Below are 22,909 nucleotides of genomic sequence, written 5' to 3'. Positions count from 1 at the left end.
GAGACCCCCCCACTCAATCATAATTAGGGGGGAGGGGTTGGAGATGGTAGACACCTATAAGTTCCTGGGGGTGTGTCGGGTCGGAAATAAGGACCGGCCGGGCCAGTGGAAGACCTGGTCCCTACCCTAACCAACGTATTAAACTCAATAAAATTACTCTATTAGATCTTCTTCTTTAGTCAAAAACTGCGTAGTCAAAAACTTCACTGGAGATGGTCAAGAGTTGGTGCAAAAGAGTTTATTCCAATTAAGGACAGATAAACCCAAGCAACATCCCTGCAGGTCTCAGGATGGAACTGAGTTGGTGGTCAGCGAACATCGCCTTATATTCACCTTAAGCTCCTCCTCTTAGGTGGGTGTTACACCTTAACTCCACCTTATCTCCTCCTTCCAGGTGGGCGTTATAACTTAACTCCACCTATAGTGTTTCTTATCCTCTACTGCCAACTAATGGCCGTTTTTTCGTACTGTTTTACCAAATTAACCCTTTCATTAATGTCACAATTTCCATTCCATTATTATATGTAATTATTGTTACAATTTATCTTTCTTTATATTTTTGACATTACTGGATTAGAAATTCACCAATATGTTTCAACTTTAGTCTCACCGTATTTTTTTTAAAGTTATACAGGCATAATTTGACACCATTAAAACTCGAACACTTACAATTGTATTTTTTTAAAGAATTTTGGCAGTGCAAAGCTTGGTTTCATGCAGTACCTGGCCGTACCTTGCAGTACCAGGCGCCATTAATCAAGTACGTGACTTACAGCAGGTGCCTTACTAACATTGTGTATGTTACGGTTGGCTAGGTAAGTCTATAAATATAGAAAAAGAACTAATCAACAAGGAATTATTCAACAGGTGCAACTAAACAAACTGGACTGGATGGACAACATGGAGGCCGTCTCCAGGAAAGGACAGAGCAGATTGTTCTTCCTGAGGAGGCTCAAGTCCTTCCATGTGTGCACAAGGTTGCTACGGATGTTCTACCAGTCTGTAGTAACCAGTGCTATCTTTTTTGGGGAAGTGGCACCGGGACTCGTGGCGCCAACAAACTGGGCAAGCTGGTGAAGAAGGCCAGCTCCGTGGTGGGGATGGAACTGGACAGTGTGTAGATATTGACTGAGAGGAGGATGAGAGTGAAGCTGAAAGCCATCATGCCCAACCCCTCTCATCCTCTTTATGCTGAGCTGAGGCAGCTCATGAGCACTTTCAGCCAGAGAATAATCCAGCCCTTCGCCTCAAAGCTCTTAGAAGGCTCATCTGTGCCATCAGCCATCAGACTCGACAGCACTACAGTACCCAGTACCTCCCACCTTGACAACACTACAGCACCCAGCATCACCCATCTCCACCGATAGAGACTCTCAACTGACATGTGCAACTCTTTCTCTTTAGAGACACTAGTCGTGTTTTGAAGAAAAGGTTGATGGAAACTACAAATTTGAAAAATCGTCCTCAATTTCGCTAAAACGTTTTTACGCTTGCTAGAGTAGGTTTTTGCCTATTTGAAACAGAGTTAATGCACTAAATGGGAGATGGAAACACATTTGCTGAATACGTTCTGATGTAGCAAACATCTAACTCACATGACTGATCAGCTGTTTCTTTGTCTTCGTCTCCAGACAGCATGAAACCAGTGTTAATTTTGACAAGAATTTTAAATTAAGTTTTAGTCTTAATTACTTACTAGAAATTGTAGTAGGTTTAAAGTCACATCTGTTTTCCTTTGTTTTAGACATATTTTGTCAGTGGACCTCTGTTTTAATTGTAGTCTAATTTTAGTCAATGTTTTTGTCATAATTATCCTAAGGTACTAATTTTGCTGAAGGGCATTCTTGTTGTAAAAATTCCTTTTAAAAGTAAGAATACCTTGAAATATGAGGTAATTCTTGTGGAATATCCAGCTGTGCAGAGAGCTGAACAAAACCGGATCGCAGAGAGGCGCTGCTGGTAGGCATATTAGAAGCACAAAAAGGACAAATTAACAAGACAACAACGTGCGGCTCTTGACCTGGCTTGTGGTCCCACTCATTTGCGTTGCATTGCATTGCCAGAGCAGATAATGTTTTGACCTGTACATTGTAATCTTGGTTCTCTCTTGTATGTTTACTCCTTCCTCGTTGCTTCTGTGTGAATTGGAATTCTCCCTATGGGGATAAAAAGGAACATCTTATCTTATCTGAGGAGTAGGTGGCTGGCTGCTGCTGAAACACAAGAGAACAATGAAGCAGGAAATGGCCACAGGAACCCAGATCACCAGAATAGAGCTCCAGTAATGGGGAAAAAGGCTCGCAATCTTGCAGAGGGCTGAGTGGGTGGTGCTGATTGAGGATAGGAGGAAACTGAGGGATGGGTGGCCACGGTGGAGGCGGCTGAGGTGGCGGTTATCTTTGTGCCCTGAAAGTTAATCTTTATAGATTGTGCATAGTTTTCTGAATGGCTTGTTCGCGTGTGTTTGCTCAAATGCCTGGGGATAGGGCAACGAACATGTGATAATATGTGAAAATATGCACTTGTAGGGGAGACCGGGTATGGTTGTAACATGGGGAGAGTTGTAACAACACCAATTAGAGATAAGATAGGAGTTAGGTTTACCTGCTTCCTCAGGCATGGTGGTTGTCAAGTCTAGAAAGAGGTGCATTCAGAATATGTAGAGAAAAAAATTATTTTGAGGTCAGAAAGAATTTTCTTTTACCAAGACTATATTTTTAGTTTAGTATCTATACTATTCCAGATAAAATTGTTTGATTAATATTAGACTGAAATGTATTTTCTTAGGCAACATGCGATGCATGTTTTCCTTTCTAATTTCAAACCACTATGGTAATACAGCTAGCTAAACATTGGCTGACAGGGGTGGGGTGGGTTGCAACACTTCTTTAAAAATTGTTACAACCATCCCCTATACATAAAACTAGGGACTTTCTTGATTTTTATATTTTACAGAGTGCTCTTTGCAGTCTTGGCCCACCAAGCCTGCACTCCAGGGTTACTAGCATTCATTTGTCAACAGTGACCTGTACTTCTCATTCACATGTTGTTCACATGATGCCGTGTTTATCAGCACTCGATCTTTTCTGTACACAGTCTCTGCCAATGGAGTGCGCAAGAATAAGTCCCGGTACGCCAATGAGTAAAATATAGAAGTGCTGGAACTGCATACCGGTGAGTACCAGCCCACTTCAAGCACTGACTGTGTACCCACATAGACACACACAGACACGCACTTCTTTTTTTGTAAGACCTAAGGATGTACAAACATCTTCTTTTATTAGTTACTTTTAGTAGTATTTTATTAAGTATACTTTTATGGAAGTTTATTCTATTGATAAAATTTACATACACATTGTGTACATGGACGCGAGTCATCAGACATAGTCTATTACAGTGAGAGAGAAACATTCTTTTATATAACTTTTTGAAGCATATCATATAGTATAGTGTATCTGTTTGTGCTTCTTTTGTCTAAAATTTAAATTTAACAACTTACCCCAGCATGTGTTACAACCTACACCGGTATTGGGGTAGGATGTAACAAGGGAACACAATGCATTTGACATCAACTCAAGAGGTCTGTGATATTCTTGTAGAGGATGTAATTGATGCCATTTGCAGTCCAACTGTTTACCTTATCCACCTTATCTATGAGATGATTTTATGATTTATTCATAGCATGCAAGTATTAATTACAGATCCAATTTAAACATGATTCCCAATCAAACCTTACTATATATATATATATGTCTGATGACTCGCGTCCATGTACACGATGTCAAGGTAAATTTATCAATAGAATAAACTTACATAGAAGTATACTTAATAAAATACTACTAAAAGTACCTAATAAAAGAAGATATTTGTACATCCTTAGGTCTAACAACAACAACAACAACAAAAATATATATATATATATATATGCAGTCCTTTTTTCTTGCTATTTATTTATATTTATATTGTTACGCACCTAGATACCAAGTTAAATTCCTTGTATGACAAAGCCTGGATTAGACTGCTTTAGTTTTAGCTAGTAAACCTAAAGTGTACCTAAAGAACTGGCAACTGAGTGTATATAATCATTCCAAATGTTGAAAGTATGGCACTATCCCAAGCTATCTTACAGTAGCATATCAAAGGGTAGGCTTTAGAGTTTTCAATAACATGATCTATGTGATTTTCCAAATCATCCCTTAAATGTTTATTTTTTGTCTTGTGCTGCCCTCGTGTGGATGTTTTCAGCACCATCTGCATTACACAAAAGGTGGAAGGATAGGCCACCTCCTTTCATCTCTGTGCTATATAACTATAACTATAAATATTAACAGTGCAATCATTTGTGATCAACTCAACACGAAACACCAACCACACCATGTTTTCATAAGGTATGTACATTTATTAGAGGAGAGTGAGCCACCAAATTATACAGTACACATTGTCAACCTGCCAAAGGACATTTGAGGCACTTAGCATGAGGAAAGATTTGATCAGTAAAGATTTGAACAGCCTGCTGGACAGGATCAGTTTACTGTACATGATGAGTTCAGCATTTGAGCAGTGAAACCTAATTTGTGGTACACTAGAGCATCATGAACAGCTGTGGGAGACCAGCAAGGGGCTGAAGTGTAGAAAGTGTATTTGAGTATGAACTGAAATTTTATTCAATGACTGTGTTTACTTTTAATTACAGGCTCAACAACTGATAAGTAAGTAACTGGAATATGCAGGTTTGTGATTATCACAGTGCAGAACTCATTTGTACAGTTTGAAATCCCATCAACAGTACTTTCATAAATAACCCAAATAGTTCTTTGGCCTGAGAGCAGTGAAGAAGAAGTAAAGAGCAAAGATGATAAAACAACAGGGTTGTTTTAACATTGTAACATGTATTTCCATCATATAAATGAAACCTTGTGATCAGTCGCAAACATAAACCCACAAAGTGAAACAAGACCTGGAGTACTTTTGGTGTTTGCATCCATTTGGATGTGATCAAGTCAAGCTGTCTGTATGATGGTGGTGAGCGCAATGAATCTTTAGACACTTTATATCGTGTTATTTTACCTTAAAGTAATGAATATGTTAGCAGTAAAATAAATGGTTTGTCTTGGAAAAGGGATGTTATGACCAGAAGTAAGCTTTTTGCAGCAGGGTAGTCTGAAAGAGGGAACAGTTCAACATATTGGGAAATAGGCTTATTCACTTTCTTTCAGAGAATGGGATAAGATGATGGATGTGTACATGGGTGTCAGGATGTGGTTAGCTTAGCTTAACATAAAGACTGGAAGCATAGGGAAGCATCAAGTCTGGCTCTGTCCAAATATATAAGAAATCTTAAAGCTCACCAATTAACATTGTATATCATTGGTTACATGTGTACACAAACATATGTTGAAACACCAATTTGTGGATTTAGGGGAAGTTTCATGCTGGAACTACTTTTTTGACAAAACAATCCTACACCTTCCAAGTCTTGTATTTAAGTGACTTTGATAGGTTTGGTGCCTTCATGCCTGTATGAGCTATACCAAAAACCTGTGTTCACTAAGTGCGTATCTGGCAACTCGCACTGTAGCCGCAGACACTATAGAAAAGTACTGGGCGGATGGATAAATTGGTCTTTGTAAAGAAATAGTTCCAACCACAAACTATAATTTTTACATTTCTGTTTGTGTACAGATACAATTAACCAGTTAAAGCTTGTTAAAAGGGGGGCTTTAGAGGTGTTGGTAAGTGTTTTTTTTTTACTTTGGACAAAGCCAGGATAGCGGTTACCCCTTTCCAGTCTGTATGCTAAGCTAGACTAACTGCATCCAGACTCCAGTTCTGTACACAAGATACATATATAAATAAAAATCTTCTCACCTCACTCTCAGGAAAAAAGCAAGCATAAACTTTATTCCCACAATGTTGAACAATTTTATTAAGAAAATGTGAAAAAAACAAAACAAAAAACATGTACCAAGTAAAAGTTGAATGAATGTTTGGTCTCACTGGTAAGTTACAAATATCAGTGGAATGTAGCGACTACTCATGCTACATTAATTGGACTTTTATATGAAATGATTTCAGGGAATTAACCTACTGTAGAATAAAATGCACTTTTGTTGGTTGGAGTTGTTGATTAAAATGAACATCTAGATAATGCTGGTGAAAGGTGGACCCTGCTGAGTTCAGAACTTCAGTAATTGGAGGCTGGCTGTTTAGAACCATTTTAAAATATAAAACCCTTAGCATGGCTTGCATTCTATTATATTAAATATCACATTTGCATATTGAATGGAATAAAACATTCATTCCATGTTTCGATCGTCATGTAATACAATCATTAAAACCCATCAAGAAAATACAAAGTCCATGTCCTGTTGCCATAACAAAAATGTATGCCAAATGTAAAAATCAAACAAATGTATGTGCAGCATACTGGACTCAATGATGACAGTGAGCAGATTTACAGTACAACATTAATGCAATAAAAGGTTATTGCCAAACACATGGGTTATGTTCAGGGCTCCTACTACACTTAAAATGTCTACAGAGAATGAAAAACAAACATGACAGTAACTATTAAATCACTTCTGAAAGTATTTGATATTAACAAGAAACTTCTTATTGAACCAAGAACCGTTTAAAAAAGGTATGAAAATGCCTTTGTGTTTTTTTCTTGGGTCTCTGGGTGCACTTTCTTCAACAGAAAATGTATGTCAAAAATGCTGTTTCACATTTTAATATCCAACCTCATCTATTGCTGTACAGTTTACATTTTCTCAACCATCGCATTTTGTAGTTCCACTACAAGATTTGGGATTGTGATCCCCTCTCATCATAAAACTAATATGTATACTCAGCACTAGCAGCAGTAACATAGGTTCAAGGGGCAAAAGCAATGTTTCCATTTTCCACAGTGCTGTGGTAGTGGACCAAGTTAGAACAAGCCACGTCAACCTTACCACTCTACTGCTCTGACTTTGTTTTCTATAACAGAAATATTGTATTCATTCACTAATTTTTACAAATCACTTACACTTTGCTATTAAAAACAAATTTCTGTTAATCTACTGTCAATAAAAAGTTACACTTCCTGCACAGATGTTTCAGATTAAAAGCCTTCCAATGGTATTAAGGGCATAGCCTCTTTCTTTCCCGACAGGCTTTAATGTGAAATATCTGCAGGAAGTTTTCAGTTTCTCGGACAGTAGCTAAACAACAAACTAAAATCGGTATAAATAAGGATGAAATATGTTTTACGCAGAGCTGAAACGATTAGCTAAAACTATTGATAACTGATTAATCATTAAAGAAATGTTTCAAGCAAAAATGCCAAACTTTGCCTCATTCCAGCTTCTAAATTGTGATGATTTGCTGCTTTCCTTTGTATTATGTGAATATCTTTGGCTATTGGACAGTCGTACCTCGCCTTGGTCTTTAGAAAATAGTGCAAGGCATTTTCTTCATATTCATTCATTTAACAGATTATACAATTAATCAAGAAGTTAATCAGCAGCAGCATGAATCAATAGTGAAAATAATTGTTAGTTAGAACCCTAGTTTATCATTGTTGATATCCCTTATTGACATATCTTTAATTATAATCTTTACAATTCCAATTATAAATGATCAAAATAATGAAGCCATTTTTCAGCTCTGGCATCTAAAGGTTTTGGAAGTAGATGCCAACCGAGCCCCCATTTGACAAACATTTCTATGTTGTTTCTGAAAGATTGCTATATTTAGTCTCTCTTGATGTTAACATCCTGCACCAACGTCTACTTTAATGAATTAACATTGCAACCCACAAATAATGTACAATCTGAAAGCAAATTCATGGGACCTTTAATATTTATAAGTAAACAGAAATCAAATGTGGATTCACATGATTCACAACAAACCGCCTAAGCCGCTGCCACAAAGATATTGTTAGGTCAAAACTGCATAGGGTGTAAAGTGGGCTGATGTGTATTTCTCAAGTACAGATACAAGAAAGTATTTTATAAAATCGCCTGTCTATTTTCAACACTTGGCAGACTAAAGAGATTACTGTCTAGTTATAACAAATGCATGCTACAGGTTGACAAAATCCTGACAATAGTGTAAAATTATACCCCCTTTACTTAAATCATCATACAAAAAGGAATATTTTGGACCAAACAGTTTATTCATCACAAGCGCAAAACAATTGAATTGGTCTACAAGCTTTAGAGTTAAGCTATACAAATACAGTTTCCTGTCATGTGCAGGATAATAAAAGCAGATACAAAAGTCCCTTAAACTAGGCCTATGCTTTTCTGAAATTTATGAGCAAAAATGACAAACCAGATTAATATGAAATCACCTGAGTAATTAATCCAACTCTGCATACAACATTTGCTGACATTGCCCCCTTTCTTTAACCTAGTGCTCTTACAACAACTCCTAATTACCAGTGTACCATTTTCACAGTTCAATTTGACCTGTGCATGCATGATATAAATCATGTTTGCAGTACATAATTTACCAGAATATGCCTATGAAAAGATAAACTATGATTCACTTAAGAATATGTATTTACAGGAACGGAAATTGAACGTATAGTGGAAGGTCATTAAAAATATACAACTTCAGCTTGTTCCACCTCCAAAAGGACAGAATATCAACCCATTTAAAGGTGATGGAAAACTTTCAGAACAGTTTATTCCAGTCTCTAGTTGCCTCCATCAGGTGCCGTTGGCCATGGCCAATCCAATGTTCTTGGCTGTTGAAGAGCCGACCACAAAACCAGCAGTCAAACACCACAGGCTCTTGTCTACAACCTGATAAAGTTTCCACTACCTCGTACTTTTTTTTGCTTTTTTTCCTTAACTTCAGTTTCAGGAGGAATCGCTCTCGGACAGAACTCCGAACTGGCCTAGGTCTTGGATCATCGCTGTGAGATGACACACCTTTTATCGAGGAATTCTTCCCTAGAGCACCAAGTTCAGAGAGCGCTTCGATTGTTTTCTGAGACAGAGAGACCTTAGTAACAGCACCTTTGTACCTGGTCACTACCTTCATGATATTGGCCACTTCAGGAATGTCAGCATCTGGATGATTGAGCACCACTACAGGTTGGTATCTACGTGGGCATTTGACCTGCTGTAGAGAACTGAAAGGAGCAAGTCTCAGTTTCCTTTCAACTTCTTTGGCTACAGGCTTCCATAACACAGTAGTCTCTCTCTCAGTCAGTACTTTATTTGTGAGTCTTCTAGCTTTATGCACCGTTGTTGGAAGCTCATCAAATAATGGTTTCCTGCGCCTTTTCCTTTGGCTTGGAGGCCGAATCGGCCTTGGGGCTAGGATAGGTTTCTCTGCTTCACACTGTGGTACCTTTACATTCATCTGAGAGGGTGAAATGCAAGATTCCTTGACATCTTTCTGTGCAGTATTTTGTATGGTGATCATTTTCTTTACTCCACTTGAGGCTTTTGCATTAGTTTTGTTTGATGACACTAAAAAACACTGGGTCTGAGGTCTGGTGGCCAAAAACAAAGGCTGACTGCTTGAGGTGGGAGCGCCACTTGTAAGGAGGCTACCAGAAGGAGTGACAATTTTAAATATGACTTTGTTTCCAGTACTGTCACTGGTTTGGCTATACTGAGCCCCAGTCTTTGCATCTTGGTTGTTCAATAGTACGCCTGATTTGGGTGGAGAGATGTATCGGAGCAAGAACGCCTGACGACCAGTCTGCAGAGTGCTGGGTTTGTCTGCAGAGCTCACGGGCATGGCCAGAACTGGCCGTGAGTTCAGTGGTAATTGTGCACTTGCCAATCTGAGCCCAGGAGTACTGGGGGTCTGAACAAATGGAACAGACCTCTGAACTAAGTAGCAAGTTGGCTGCGTCTTTGCTGTCTTGTCTGTAGGTGTATTATGCGGTGTGCTTGAAAGGAGTACAGGACCCTTAAAAGTTGGGCTGTTGATAAAGTAGTGACTTGAGGTGGTGCTAACACCTGGTTGAACAGCAGAGAGAAGGGATGTACCTTTTTCAGTGGCTCCTGCCTTTGGTGCCGAGATACCTATCCTGCTGTTTGGAGCAAGGGTTATGCCAGTAGGGTTACTTGATCTTTCTAACCCTGGCTTCATGTAAGATAAATTGATCTGAGGGTTAGCAGAATTCGTTATCAGTTTGAAACCTGGGTTGGCCTTGACCTGCAATGGCATGGCAAATCGATTCTCAGTAGTCCTAAGGAGTACTGATTGCTTACCCTCTGGCAATTGAAGAATTCGTAGAGTTGTTTTTGTTTGTTTTAAAGAATCATTGCTTGCACTAGAAGATCCAACTCTTTCTTTATTAAGTTGTTTGGTTATGATTGCGTCTGAATGTTCCTCCACAAAACTGCCCAGGGAAGTTGAACTACAGTTGGTTTCTGACTGTTTTTTGGATATAGGAATGCTCTCCTCCTCTATTTTGATAATATTAAAGTCTTGGAGCACTGACTCAGGATTTTCATCCTCCGTTGGAGAATTATCAACACTAGCTATGCACTCATCAACCTCAATATCACTATCAGACACTTTGCTTATGCCCTCCCAAATATTTTCTTGAATTGAGTCTTCTCCATTGCCACTTTCTGTGATTGGTTCTGGAGACTCTGCCAAAGTCAAGCTAAACTGAGATGACTCGCAAATAAGTTCTTTTTCTGCTGAATGTTCAGACATATGGGCAATATTTTGGGTAGTGTTAGGTGATGTGCTGAATGTCTCCTTGGAATAATTGTGAAAAGTAAATACTTCTTGGTTTGGTGAATTTTGTGAGCAGTTTTCAGAACCCATGGCACTTTCTCTGCTGCTGCCTGGAATAGGTGGGGATGACTCTGACAGAGGCTGGTTTGTTGAAGGCTTCTTAAAGATTTGCTGGCCATTTTTATATTTAATTTCAGTTCTAACCCTGTTAGGGTTATCCTTTTCGGGAGTACTGTGAGAAGATTGATCTTCATTTTCTATAGTGTTAAAGGAAGAGTTGTCTGCTACTGTATCAGTCATTGATAACTCATCTGCTGCCCCACAGTTTTCAACTGTTTTTCTCGAGATTTGTTTGGAAAGCAATGTTTCCTGAGCAACTTTTGAAGTTGGAGATAAACCAGTGACCTTACCGGCACACACAGTATTGCTGCTTTTTTGGCTGTTTGCATCAGAGTTACATGTTGAGATTGAGATATCAAACTTACTTCTCTCTGAGCAGGTGTTTTGACTTGGGTGACTTTGGGCGCACACATGATCAAACTCATTTGTCATGGGATATAACGTATCTGCACAAGTCAAAGATCTATTTAGCATACGATTAGTCTGTTCCTCAACATCAACTCTGTGTGGGATGGAATCAAAGTTGCAAACAGAGGTTTCTTCCTCCTCAGTCTTTACTTTTACAGCCATAATATCATCTTGATCCATATGTAGGCAAGATCCACTTCTTGGTGAAACTGCAAGGCAATGCGATGTTGAGCTCTTGCCATCAAAGCGTTCCCCATTCTCAATAGAGACTTTACTTTTATTCAACACAGGATTTGGTGCTGAGGAGCCCACATCTTCAACTGAGGAATGGTTCTGCATGCATGAGTCTTGCTTTGCTGTTGGTATTACTTTGAGAACTAAATGTTTTTTGCCATCAACCATCTTGAATCCCATTACTTTGGTTGTGCAGTTGGGGGGAAGAGAGATTTTGTTCTTAACCATCAGAACCGTCAGTCCATTAGGATTGGCGTGGCTTGCAGCATCAGAATTTGCAGAGTTGTCACATTCCTGTAACATTACTGGCATTGACTGATCTGTGTTATGAGAGCCTTTGCTCCAATTTTTGTTGTCCTTTTTTGCTACAATTCCATCCGCAAAATGGTGGGTCTCCTCTAAGGATATTTCTGGTTTCATTAGCCTGCCATTTTGGTTTGATACACTCCCAGAAAGACTGTTCACTTTTGATATCCTCTGAGCCTCCTGTGATTCACCACTCTTTTTTAGCAAAAGTTTTAAGCTTGCAGATGAATTTGTTGGAGTGCCATTGTCTTCTATAGCCTTCCATACATTCCTTCTCTCAGCCTCCTCTTTGTGTACAGCTGCCATGTGCTTCTTAAGGTACTCGCTCCTTGCTGCACCATATCCACATATCTGACAAGTGAAGGGGAATGTACCCAAGTGAGCTTTCATATGCTTCTGGTGATCCTCTTCATTCATGCTGATGTGCCTGCATTTTGAACACTTCCAAGGACTCTCATTATGATGATGGATGTGCTGGACGAATGTACCTGCATCCACAGTTGTAAACTCACACCAGTCACAGTTAAACTGTCCATTTAGACTATGACACATGATGTAGTGTCTGGTAAGCAGAAGCAGAGAGTACTGAACATCGTCGTTGCAGAGCTCACATGTAACCAGAGTATTCCTGTGCTCAATCCGATGGCGTTGAAGAGCAGGGAACTCATTCGTGACAAACCCGCACAGGTCACAAGGGTATGTAGGAAGTGTTCCTTTATGAGCTGCTCGAAAATGTTTAAGGAGATCATTAGGGCTATATGTTGAATCATCTTTACACACCGAGCATTCAAAACTCAGAATCTTGCCGGAGAAAACAGCCCCCTGGTGAATTTTACAATGGGTTTTATTGAGAGTTTGTTTATCCTTCTTGGTGGAACTCCCATGGTCCTTAATAGAAGATTCTTCTGCATTATTGAAGAGTGATCCATCTGTCACTTCTCTGAAATGCTTATACACAAAGTCTTTTACCTTTTCTTTTTCATCCTCTGCTACTGATATGTTGCAGTTTTTGGCAGAATCATGAGGTATTGTGAGGTCTTCTTCCATAGTTGTAAAACTGCTGATACCTGTAAGAGAGGAAATCAAATGTGTTTTTCATTAATACAAGCAGAACACTCCCACTTATTCTAAATGCATGCACTGGACTCCATAGATTCATTCGTTCTTTGGGTGAAAAACTGAACCTTTATTTTGAAATTTAAGCCATGACGTTCACAGTTGCACCTCTCCTCCGGTCACTTCCTATAACCGATATCCCCATGACTATCCTGCAACCAGATATCAAAAACAGCGGCTCACCTTTTGTTGTTCAAACTCAGCTCTCGGACCTCAGGACAGAGGTCTCCTCTGCCGTGTAGTCTGCTTGAAACAGACCCACCGAACCAATCTCTTTGTCTTACAGCAGCTATTACACAAAGTCAGCCAGCTAACTTTACAAGCAACAGGAGCAACAAAGCCAGTTAACGCTGGGCTGTTAACTCTGTAAGCCGAACAAATGATGGAGCGTTCATTTTGTCTGACCTGCATAATCGGAACACTGCCCAGACTGCATCATTCGACAACGGAACCACAACTTTTCCCAGCTGGAGCAGCATACCAAAGCAACTCTTCTCCCTCCGGGGACTCATAATGTTAACTTAACATGCATTATATAGCGTAGCAGTGAACACGGCAGGGATGCACGATTTGGAGAAGGTCATATATTACAATTAGACCTATTGTGGACAATATGAGACAGCCGCAGTGGTTCAGTGGTTAGCACTGTCGCCTCACAGTAAGAAGGTTGTGGGTTCAAACCCTGGTTGCCCCAGCCTTTTCTGCGTGGAGTTTGCATGTTCTCCGCGTGGGTTCTCTCCGGCTTCCTCCCACTGTCCAAAGACAGGCTAGGTTAATTGGGGTGTCTCTAAAACTGTCCTTAGGTGTGAGTGTGAGTGTTTTTTTGTCAATGTGTAGATGGACTGGCGACCTGACCAGGGTGTACCCAGCCTTTCGTCCAATGTCTCCAGCCCCCCCGCAACCCTGTACGCAGGATAAGTGGTTGATGATGGATGGATGGAACTATGAGGCTACTTGCTTGATTATAAAGCAAAAAAAATAAATAAATAAAATACTGACATTTTGAAATGTGTATTTCTCAACAAAGTTAAAAAAATGTTGACACCGGTCCAAAAATACTGATTTTGCCACAGTGAAGGAACAAGTATAAATGAGTAGTATAATATTATAACATTAATAAAAAGGTATAATGTTCAGTTAATAGTATACTGTTAGTTTTAATCTATTAATTACTATATTCATTATAATTTCATATAATAGTATATCAGCATTTCAGTGTGAAAGCCTTCCTCCCCGGGCCAAAACTCCTACCTTGGCAACACCTCATCTAAGAGTTGCACCATGTAAGCGTTAGGCTGGGCCTCAACCCTCTTCGAGCTCACAAATTTGTTTCTTTTCTAGTTTCCTCAGCCGTCTCTCTTTAAGTTTTTATGCCTCACCTAAAGTCAGTGCACAATATTAGTTTTAACTAGTTTTATCAGCAAGCCTTTAAAGGATTTCTTTTAATTTGTTTTTTGTAGCCTACAATGTAGTCTCTCACACTATTTCTCTATTTTAGTTTTATCTAGCCAACACAAGTAGAAGCCCAGCTGAAGAAGTTAGGGTAGTCCGGTATTTTATTCAAAAAACCACAGCTGTACCTGAACTGTTGGAGCAAATTTTGAAAGTAACTTTCTGAAATCCTGGATCTCTGCAGTCAGCCCTGAAACAAGACTGCCAGACCAGCTGCTCACAAGGAGTCACCTGGGAGCATAACTGCACTTCCCACTGCACGGCGGCCTAAACCCTGCACACAACCACAATGCCAAAGCCAGCTGGAGCAGCTCGTCTCTGCCAGCACTTCAAAACGGTAGGCTGAACCACGCTTTTTTGCTGTCATGAAAATGTTGAATAAAATATTTGAATTCCCATTTAGAGAAGTTAAGTGCCCTAGCTTTACGTTAGCATCTTACTGCTGTGTCTCACCTTCAGATTACGTACCTCACTATTGCAAATAAGATCAGGTTCTATTCATCTGTTGTTTGTTAATTTTCCTTATTAAACCTTGATTTATTGGCTATTTAGCTATAGATAAATACCCTCTTATGAATAAGTTGTAGGTGTGTCAATTTATCGAAATAATTCAATTCCTTCTTAAGAGACTGATCAAATTAATGATTGAGTTTTAATTAATTTGGTTTAATTTCCCTGTTATTAACAGATGGTGGTGCCCAGAGGACTATGGCTACATTTATATGGCACTTTATAACACTTGACAAGGTCCTGCTCATTCTCACACACACACACACACACACACACACACACACACACACACACACACACACACACACACACACACACACACACACACACACACACACACACACACACCACACACACACACACACACACACACACACGCCAACCATCAAGAGCTATTGGGGTTTAGTTTCTTGCCCGAGGGCACTTCAATATGTGGAGCCACAGCCATCCCAACAATAAAGTAATTCTGTAGAGAATTAAATCCCTTACCTATAAAATTCACTATTTTTAAATATGTAATATCGTTTTTATTTTCTTGATTATAATTATCATTGTAGAGTTGCCTATATTTGTATAAAACAGAAAAAAAATGGAATAATCTGACTCAGCCCCCACTGACATGACACTCACTTGGAGATATTGAGAGACATTTAGTCAAAACAGAATCACTGCATACCAGTGTTGTCAGTTTTAAATGAAGTGATACACATTGTTTGGCAAGTATACTGCCTGGTCACTGACTGCTCAATCAGAGTCGTTAGAAGAAACACATCCCAACCAATCAGAACACTCAGAGTCTGTTCTCCCTTCTTGCATGCAAATTACCTCCTTACACACTTGCTCTTTGCTCTCACGGTAAGCATTTCAATACAATGTGCAAATCTAACTGAAAGAAAAAGGTTTTTTCAGAGACTACATATGCATTTGCCTCTTTTTTTCATTTTAGCATAGTGCACCTCAAGCTTCCCGTGAGATTACATTGACAGCTCAGTCTCTCCAATTCCTTAGTAAAACATTATACTCTGTGTCTGAGATAAATTAAATATATATATAATTAAAGAAAGCCTTGACTGAAGAACCACTACGTAAAAATAACCAAACATGTAAGAGGGACTTCACCAGGTGTCCATAAGCTCGTCAGAAGAATGAACTGTTAGGAAGCAGTTGTGACTCAAGACAACATATGCTTCTTAAACCACAGAATTTAGTTTGTGGTGATCACAGCATTCAATATATACCTGTTGACATAAAGTCAATAATCTGAGAACCAGAAAAAAATCCTTTCACTTCCACTGTATTAAGGGTGCTGGCAGAAATCTAAGACTTCACAAAACCACCAAAATTATCTACATGTCTATATACCACTAGTCATAAGTGTACCACTAGTAGTCATACTAAAAACAATAATCATATAATAATTGCTGAATAAAATCTAAAAGGTAGAAAATGGAATTAGTGTCTAAGCAAGTAAAATAAGTCCCACAATGCATCCACACACCAAGGTGGGGGGGGGCGGTCGATACATAATAGTATCGTGAATAGTATTGTATTTGGCAATACTGTATCAACAGGACCATATAGAGGACTGAAAAAGTGATATGAACAAACAGAGAAATGTATCTTTTTAGATAAACAGAAGTTTGACTTTAGGGACCTAATTAGAAGTTGGAAAAAGGTAATAAATTGCAATATATCTCAATGTATTTTAAATTTGATTTGATTTGTAAATCAAATCACAACATAAATATCGTGATAATATCGTATCGTGGGGCCTCTGGTGATTCCCACCCTTACAAGGTTATAGCTTGATTGCTCACGTAAGAATAAATGGTACAAATACATTTAATAAGCAGTTATTACCTGTTCTCCTTTAGGAAAAACCCAAACATTTAATGCATGATGTCTCTGCAGAAGAGGAGCTTGTAGTGTAGTCACGGTGCCTGTAAAACATAAGCACAAAATTACAACTTCCAGTTTCCAACAGAATTTTACGTTTAAATACCAAATTAATTACAATTAAATACACTATGGAAAATTGTGTAGGATCTATTTGTGGACACTATTTTGTTTAACAAAACAAAGATCGTTTTCTTGATTTCAACCAAAGTGTTTATATTGACAAATTATTATTATTAGTTTAATGTTACGAACTTGAACAACTTTCCTGGTTTCACTAAAAAACAGAAAACATCACGCCACACAGGGTTGGGCAATATGACACTATATATCCTGCGATTGAAGAAATGTGTCCACCAGTAGAGATTTGGCAATACCATTTCCACCGCATGAGCTACCCCTCAGTGTCTCTGCTATACAGTATATTCAGGGCAGGCTTACTACCAAATCAGGGCTGGATTCTCATGTAATCTCGTCATCTTGAGAATCCAACTGCCTCACAAGGTAGAGTAAAGTAACGCGAGGTAAAGGGATTTGGGCAGCAGGACTGCTTACAACGTGTTCACGTGAGAGTGACAGTTGGTTGATGTAACGCACCTCTAAGCTGGTTTGTCAACCACCACAGAAGAAGAAAGAAAACAGAGCAGGAGCAGTTTGTATTTGTATGGAAGTTCCAAATAAAAGGTGATAATTAAATGTGATAAAGTACAGTATGGTTATTTTATACCATAAAAAAAAAAAAAAATTATATATATATATATATATATATACACACATACACACATACACACACACACACACACATACATACATACATACATACATACACACACACACACACACACACACACACACACACACACACACACAGAACAATTACTGTATCTTATAGCCTATACCTTTAACGGGATATAAATTCGTATCACCTACCCCTCATGCCACATGAGCTGCAGTTCATGCCACACTGCTGAGTGGTATACAGTTTGGACCTAACATTACTAGTATGTATACTACTTACTGTATATATATTTATATTTCTATCTAAGAGGTTTGTCAGATTTAACCGCACACAAAATTTCCTTTTGACTCTAAACTCATAAAAACTAAAACAAGAAACCCTTTAAGACATCAACTTTGCGGTAAAAAAACAACAAAATAAACCCTTTACTGTAACGGTGGGATCGGAGCTATTAAAACATCTCTCTGGCAATCAGGACTTACAGGTCCCCTGTGGAGTCTTTAACCTCTACAAGCGTTAAGGAGCAGTCTTTTCTGTTTAGCAGCATGAAAAGTTGCATTAAAAAGGGACACGGAGTTGACCGAAAAAAAGAAAAGAACAAAAATCACAGAAGCAGTCAACAGCGTTGAGATGGACAGCAGGACTCCAGCTGAGGTTTGAATATTTCATTTATACATCAGTGATGTCCATGGTTCAATATGGACTAGTCTTTTCGACCATTCAAAGCGCTTTTATACTACATCGCATTCACCGTTCACACACGTTCATACACTGAGCCTAAGTGCTCTAACAGAAACTAACATTCACACACTGGCGGAACAGCCACCAGGGGAAATTCGGGGTTCAGAATCTTGCCCAAGGACACTTCGACATGCAGCCTGGGGGAGATTGAACCGCCGACCTTCTGATTAATGGGCAACCCGCTCTACCTCCTGAGCCTCAGCCGCCCTAGATGACGACTAGATAACAATAATAATATGATAGTTTATGCTGCAATTCTTTTTATTTAGATGAAGAAAAGCTTGCCAGACCTCAAACAGCGTGTTGATGACCTTAGGCGCAGCAGCAAGCAGACGCCAACCTGACACTGACCCAGACTGAGGATCGAATAGCCGGTCATCGGGTCTGAATCACTGCCTGAAGGCAGCCTTACAGAACCAGGAAACTGCATCCTGTGCTCCCTGTGCCAGCCCACCACGATCCTCAATTGTAACATCACAGGTCCTGGAATACTTGGTATTAATGGTTAATGGGTAACACCTAATCTCTGTTAACTATTGTAAATCATATCTAAACTTCAGTACTGTGTTAGTGCTGGGCACAGGTTCATGTATGGCACATCACAGGCATCCTGTAATCCAGCACAATGCTGTGCAGAACCCCACAGGCCAAAATTATGTCACACACATTCTCTCTTTTGCTGCACGTACGTCCACACCGACTCCACTCCACCGGGCCAGTTGGTTTGAAACATACTGGCCCAATGACAATTTTTACTGGCCCTCCTTCTAATAGTTATTTATCAGTGACTTCTAAGTTATCTTATACTGTTAACTTGTTATACTTACAAAACATACATCACAAAACATACGAACAGACTCAAACACGACGTGCTCTCTCTCCCGCTGACAGCCATTTAATAAAAAAAAATGTACACAGCGCAACGAATACAAGTCGCCTCTATCCTGATTGACAGGTCCCGCCCAAAAGCACATGCTGCATTATTGTCTATTTTCCCCCTAAATAGGACAACCATAATTTACTCAATGAACATCATGTTGTGTTGAAGAAGACTTGAAACTAGCGACTGAGACCATAAACTCATTATGAAAGTGTTTACTGAGGTAATAATTCAGCTGAGAAGTAGCAACATTTTACCATTATTTCTAATGGAACCGGACCTCTTTTTGCAGCCAGCGGACTCACCGCTTCTGGCCGTCTGCGTGGTTTCACTTTCAGACCCAGAGGCTGCCGCTTGATTGAGATTATAGAAATCACATCTAACAACCACTCGTCACGTAACTACAGATCTGGATTGGACAACGGTGAGCGGCAAGAGCTGCAGGATGATCAGTTTAAATAAAAAACAAAAAAAAGAAATACTAACGTTTTTTGCGTGCCATTGAGTTGCTAGTTCAACTGATTTTTACAAGCCCCGGGCCATCGGGCCACCGCTATGGAGCCCTGGTGAGATCTGATTGTAGCCTCCGCTCACATTCAGACTGATGTTGTTGTTTTCTGTCAGATGTTTGTTTGATTATAGAGAGCCGATGTGTTCTTTTGAGAAACGCAGAATGGAAATGTAACTTTGGAAAAACATAAAACAAATTACTTTTACAAGAAAATGCCATAGGGAACCTTTAAATTTACCTAGGGAAAGAAGTAAGAGTTAACGAATAGTGCAATTAATACAAAAAAAATTGTAAGGAGAAGAAGAGCACAGGAAGTGCATGTTAGAGGTTAGAGGTGTTATAAGAGGAAGTGTTCTCGGAAGGGATGAGTTTTCAAGAGCTTCTTGAAGTTAAAGAGGGACGCTCCTGCTCTGATGACATGTGGTAGCTCGTTCCACCACCGTGGTGTCACAGATGAGATAATGAGGAATCATCTAAAGAAATAAATAGCCTGACATAACATTTTAAACAATGGATTAAGCGACTACTTCACTTCCACAAAGAAATAACACATCTGCAGAATACACCATCTCCAATTTGAGGATCAACAGTTTTTCTTTTCAGATCACTGTTTTACGAATCTCCCAGCCAGTGCCTTTAGGGTCAGAATCATTTTAATCACAGAACTAATCAAGTGTTAAATGTGGAGCTGAAATGATTTATTGATCTTTAATAATTACTCATTTCAGTCATTTTCTACAAAATACTCCTCAGTAAAGAGCTATTGGCTGCTTTCCTTTAAAGTTTAGTACCATTATAAGAGCACTCCACGGATTTAACATTGCACACTGTTGGACTCATGACGGACAGGTCTTTCCAGCCCATTTATCACATCACTTTCATTCACTTTTAGTCTTCAGCCCCACCCAACGCTGACTCACCCAGCTTTCCTTCCCACCCAGATGTGCTACTTTGTGTATGGAAGGTATCGCCAAGGTGTCAGGGAGTTTGACCAGGACTACATAGACCCGGCCAACGACCAAACCACTCCATACCCGCCTGCTCTGTACGTCAGCAGCGGCCCCACAGGCTACCAGCAGTCGCCTTCCCCCCACAACCAGGAGAAACCGGGAGAGTACCAGCCTCCGTCTTATTGAAGGACTGTGCCAATCCAAGGGGAGTTTTCTTTTTAAATAAAGATGTGTGTCAATGGTTTCATTTACAACTTGGACTGTTCTCTGCACTCCCATCTTCTTCCAGCAGAACGCGTTTGCATATTTCCTCAAATATGCAATACCCCCCCCCCTCCCCCCATCACCAGGAAACGCACTTTGATGTGGAAAACAAGTGGTGATCCCCTTTAATATCTTTGGATTGTTACAAAACAAGCAGCGTGATAACATCACGTTGGCTTTAGGAAATTGGAGCAGACCTAAGATAAATCAATTGTTCAGCAGATTAGTTAAAGGGCAATTTAAAAAAAATACTATTTTACACTGAACAGATAATGACAGTAATGGTGGCAGCATCAAGATAACTGAAAATCAACACAGGAAAAGGTTCATTTGCACGTAGGATAGTAGTACCCTCTATAAATGCAAACAACCCAATTACATAAGCATAATGCAAATGAGTCTGTTCAAATACAGTGTTGAATACTTGTATTACCACCTCAGTTCAACATTACACTTTAAAAGTATTAATGTTAAGATCAGCAGGAGACCTGCATCAGCCTTCAACCCCATATGTCTCTGTCAGCTGTCAACCCTGTAGGTCAGAGGAAGCCATGTTGGGGGAAAAATGGCTGTCATGATTTTATGACTTATCTGCACCACCTACTTCAGTCTAGGAAAATTTTTATTTCTGCTAATAGTGTTTCCACAAACACGTGGATTTAAATAATTTATTTCAATAACACACTTACAAGATGGACATTAAACAATCCAAATCAATTTTAACTATACAGGCTTACTGAGCTTTGATTATTACTAATAAAACTGGATATATGAAACTAATATCATAAAACAGAACGAGACTTTAGTGAACACCTGCAGACAGGTAGGCTACTCTAGGCCAACACAACCTAAATGGGCTAGATAAATGCAGCTTGGAGATGAGAAGAAAAGTTGCATCGTCTCCCAACTGCAATTCCAGCTTCAGTACCACACACGGGGACAAGTACAACATGTTGCAAAAAGGTGAATCTCTGCCATAGCATTACAAATCGAAAGCTGAATTTACTGTGTGTGTACTTTTTCGAGTGACTTGCTCCATAGTCGCTTAAGTTTAGGAAACGCGAGGGAACGCTGCATTAGTGGGAGCATCAAAGGCTGTACAGACAGACAGCAACAAAGGAGTCCAGACTATGCACTGACATGTTTTTGCACTGTGGCAATTCATATGTCGATACACGGAAAATATGTTAACCACTTCGCGACAATGTTAGTGTCTGTGGACTTTAATAACCAGTTATTTTACACCAAAATAAAGCCCCCACCCACGCGAAGATATTCAAAGTTACAAAAAATCTGTTGCTTCTTACTATTAACTCGATGGAAGTTCAGGCGGCGTCCCGTCAACGTCCGACATTATAAAAAGGAGGTTATGGTAGAAAAACACACAGCAGAAACATTTGTCTTCCTTCTCTCCTCTCTATGGAACCACAGCGACGGCGGCCATGACAGTCCATCCGGGTACTGCTGCGCTCTTGACACTCATGTAGAAGCGGATGAATATGTATTGCTTGTCAAATACCAAACTAGTGCCACGCAGGACATAGTTATGTAGAAAACAGTTAAAACAACTTTCACTAAAGTTGAAATATATTCGGTTTAACTAGACGTCCACGCGAACCTGACGGTGTTTTCGCAGAATGAGCCCTACGTCATTCGCAGCCTGTGCGCGCGCGCGTGTTTGTGTGTGTGTGTGTGTGTGTGTGTGTCTACAAGGTGGAAGAAGAAGCAACGAGCAGCAATGGCGGATATACGCCATTTCCTACTGAATGCGTTACATGTAGACTGATATGACTTTGTTGGTCCATGATAGGGAATGATTTTATTTTTCACTGCAAATACAATTACATCATTTCTATTTGCCTCTCTCTTTGTCTCTTTGTCACTGTCTCATACACACGCACACACACGCACACACAAAGACAGGAGCACAGACGTGCAGTAATGGAGGATGTGAGGCTGATACATTGTTGCCTCATCACCCAACATGGTAGCTTTGTGTACTTACAATGTTTACACCATATTAATAGCCTTAAAAGGGTAATTAGATTTAAAAGCCTTAGTTAAATCTCTCTGACTGTGCTTGC

At 39.6% G+C, this 22,909-nt stretch overlaps 1 protein-coding gene across 1 annotated transcript; it reads right to left on the bottom strand.

Moving 5' to 3' along the window:
• Window positions 1-5,739: 5,739 nt before the first annotated feature.
• On the bottom strand, window positions 5,740-22,636 carry si:ch211-214e3.5 (zinc finger protein 518A). Its single transcript, XM_038735569.1, has 3 exons — window positions 22,133-22,636; window positions 16,705-16,784; window positions 5,740-12,833 (listed from the first exon to the last, which is right to left on the bottom strand). The coding sequence occupies exon 3, from the start codon at window positions 12,811-12,813 to the stop codon at window positions 8,662-8,664; it is 4,152 nt and encodes a 1,383-aa protein (XP_038591497.1). The 5' UTR covers window positions 12,814-12,833; window positions 16,705-16,784; window positions 22,133-22,636; the 3' UTR covers window positions 5,740-8,661.
• Between the last annotated feature and the right edge of the window lie 273 nt (window positions 22,637-22,909).

The sequence above is a fragment of the Micropterus salmoides genome, unplaced genomic scaffold (assembly GCF_014851395.1).
Source record: "Micropterus salmoides isolate LMB-PRFRI ecotype aquatic unplaced genomic scaffold, ASM1485139v1 Ms_hic_scaffold_21, whole genome shotgun sequence".
NCBI classification, from domain to species: Eukaryota; Metazoa; Chordata; class Actinopteri; order Centrarchiformes; family Centrarchidae; genus Micropterus; species Micropterus salmoides.
This window is presented reverse-complemented; position numbering and strand designations above follow the sequence as displayed.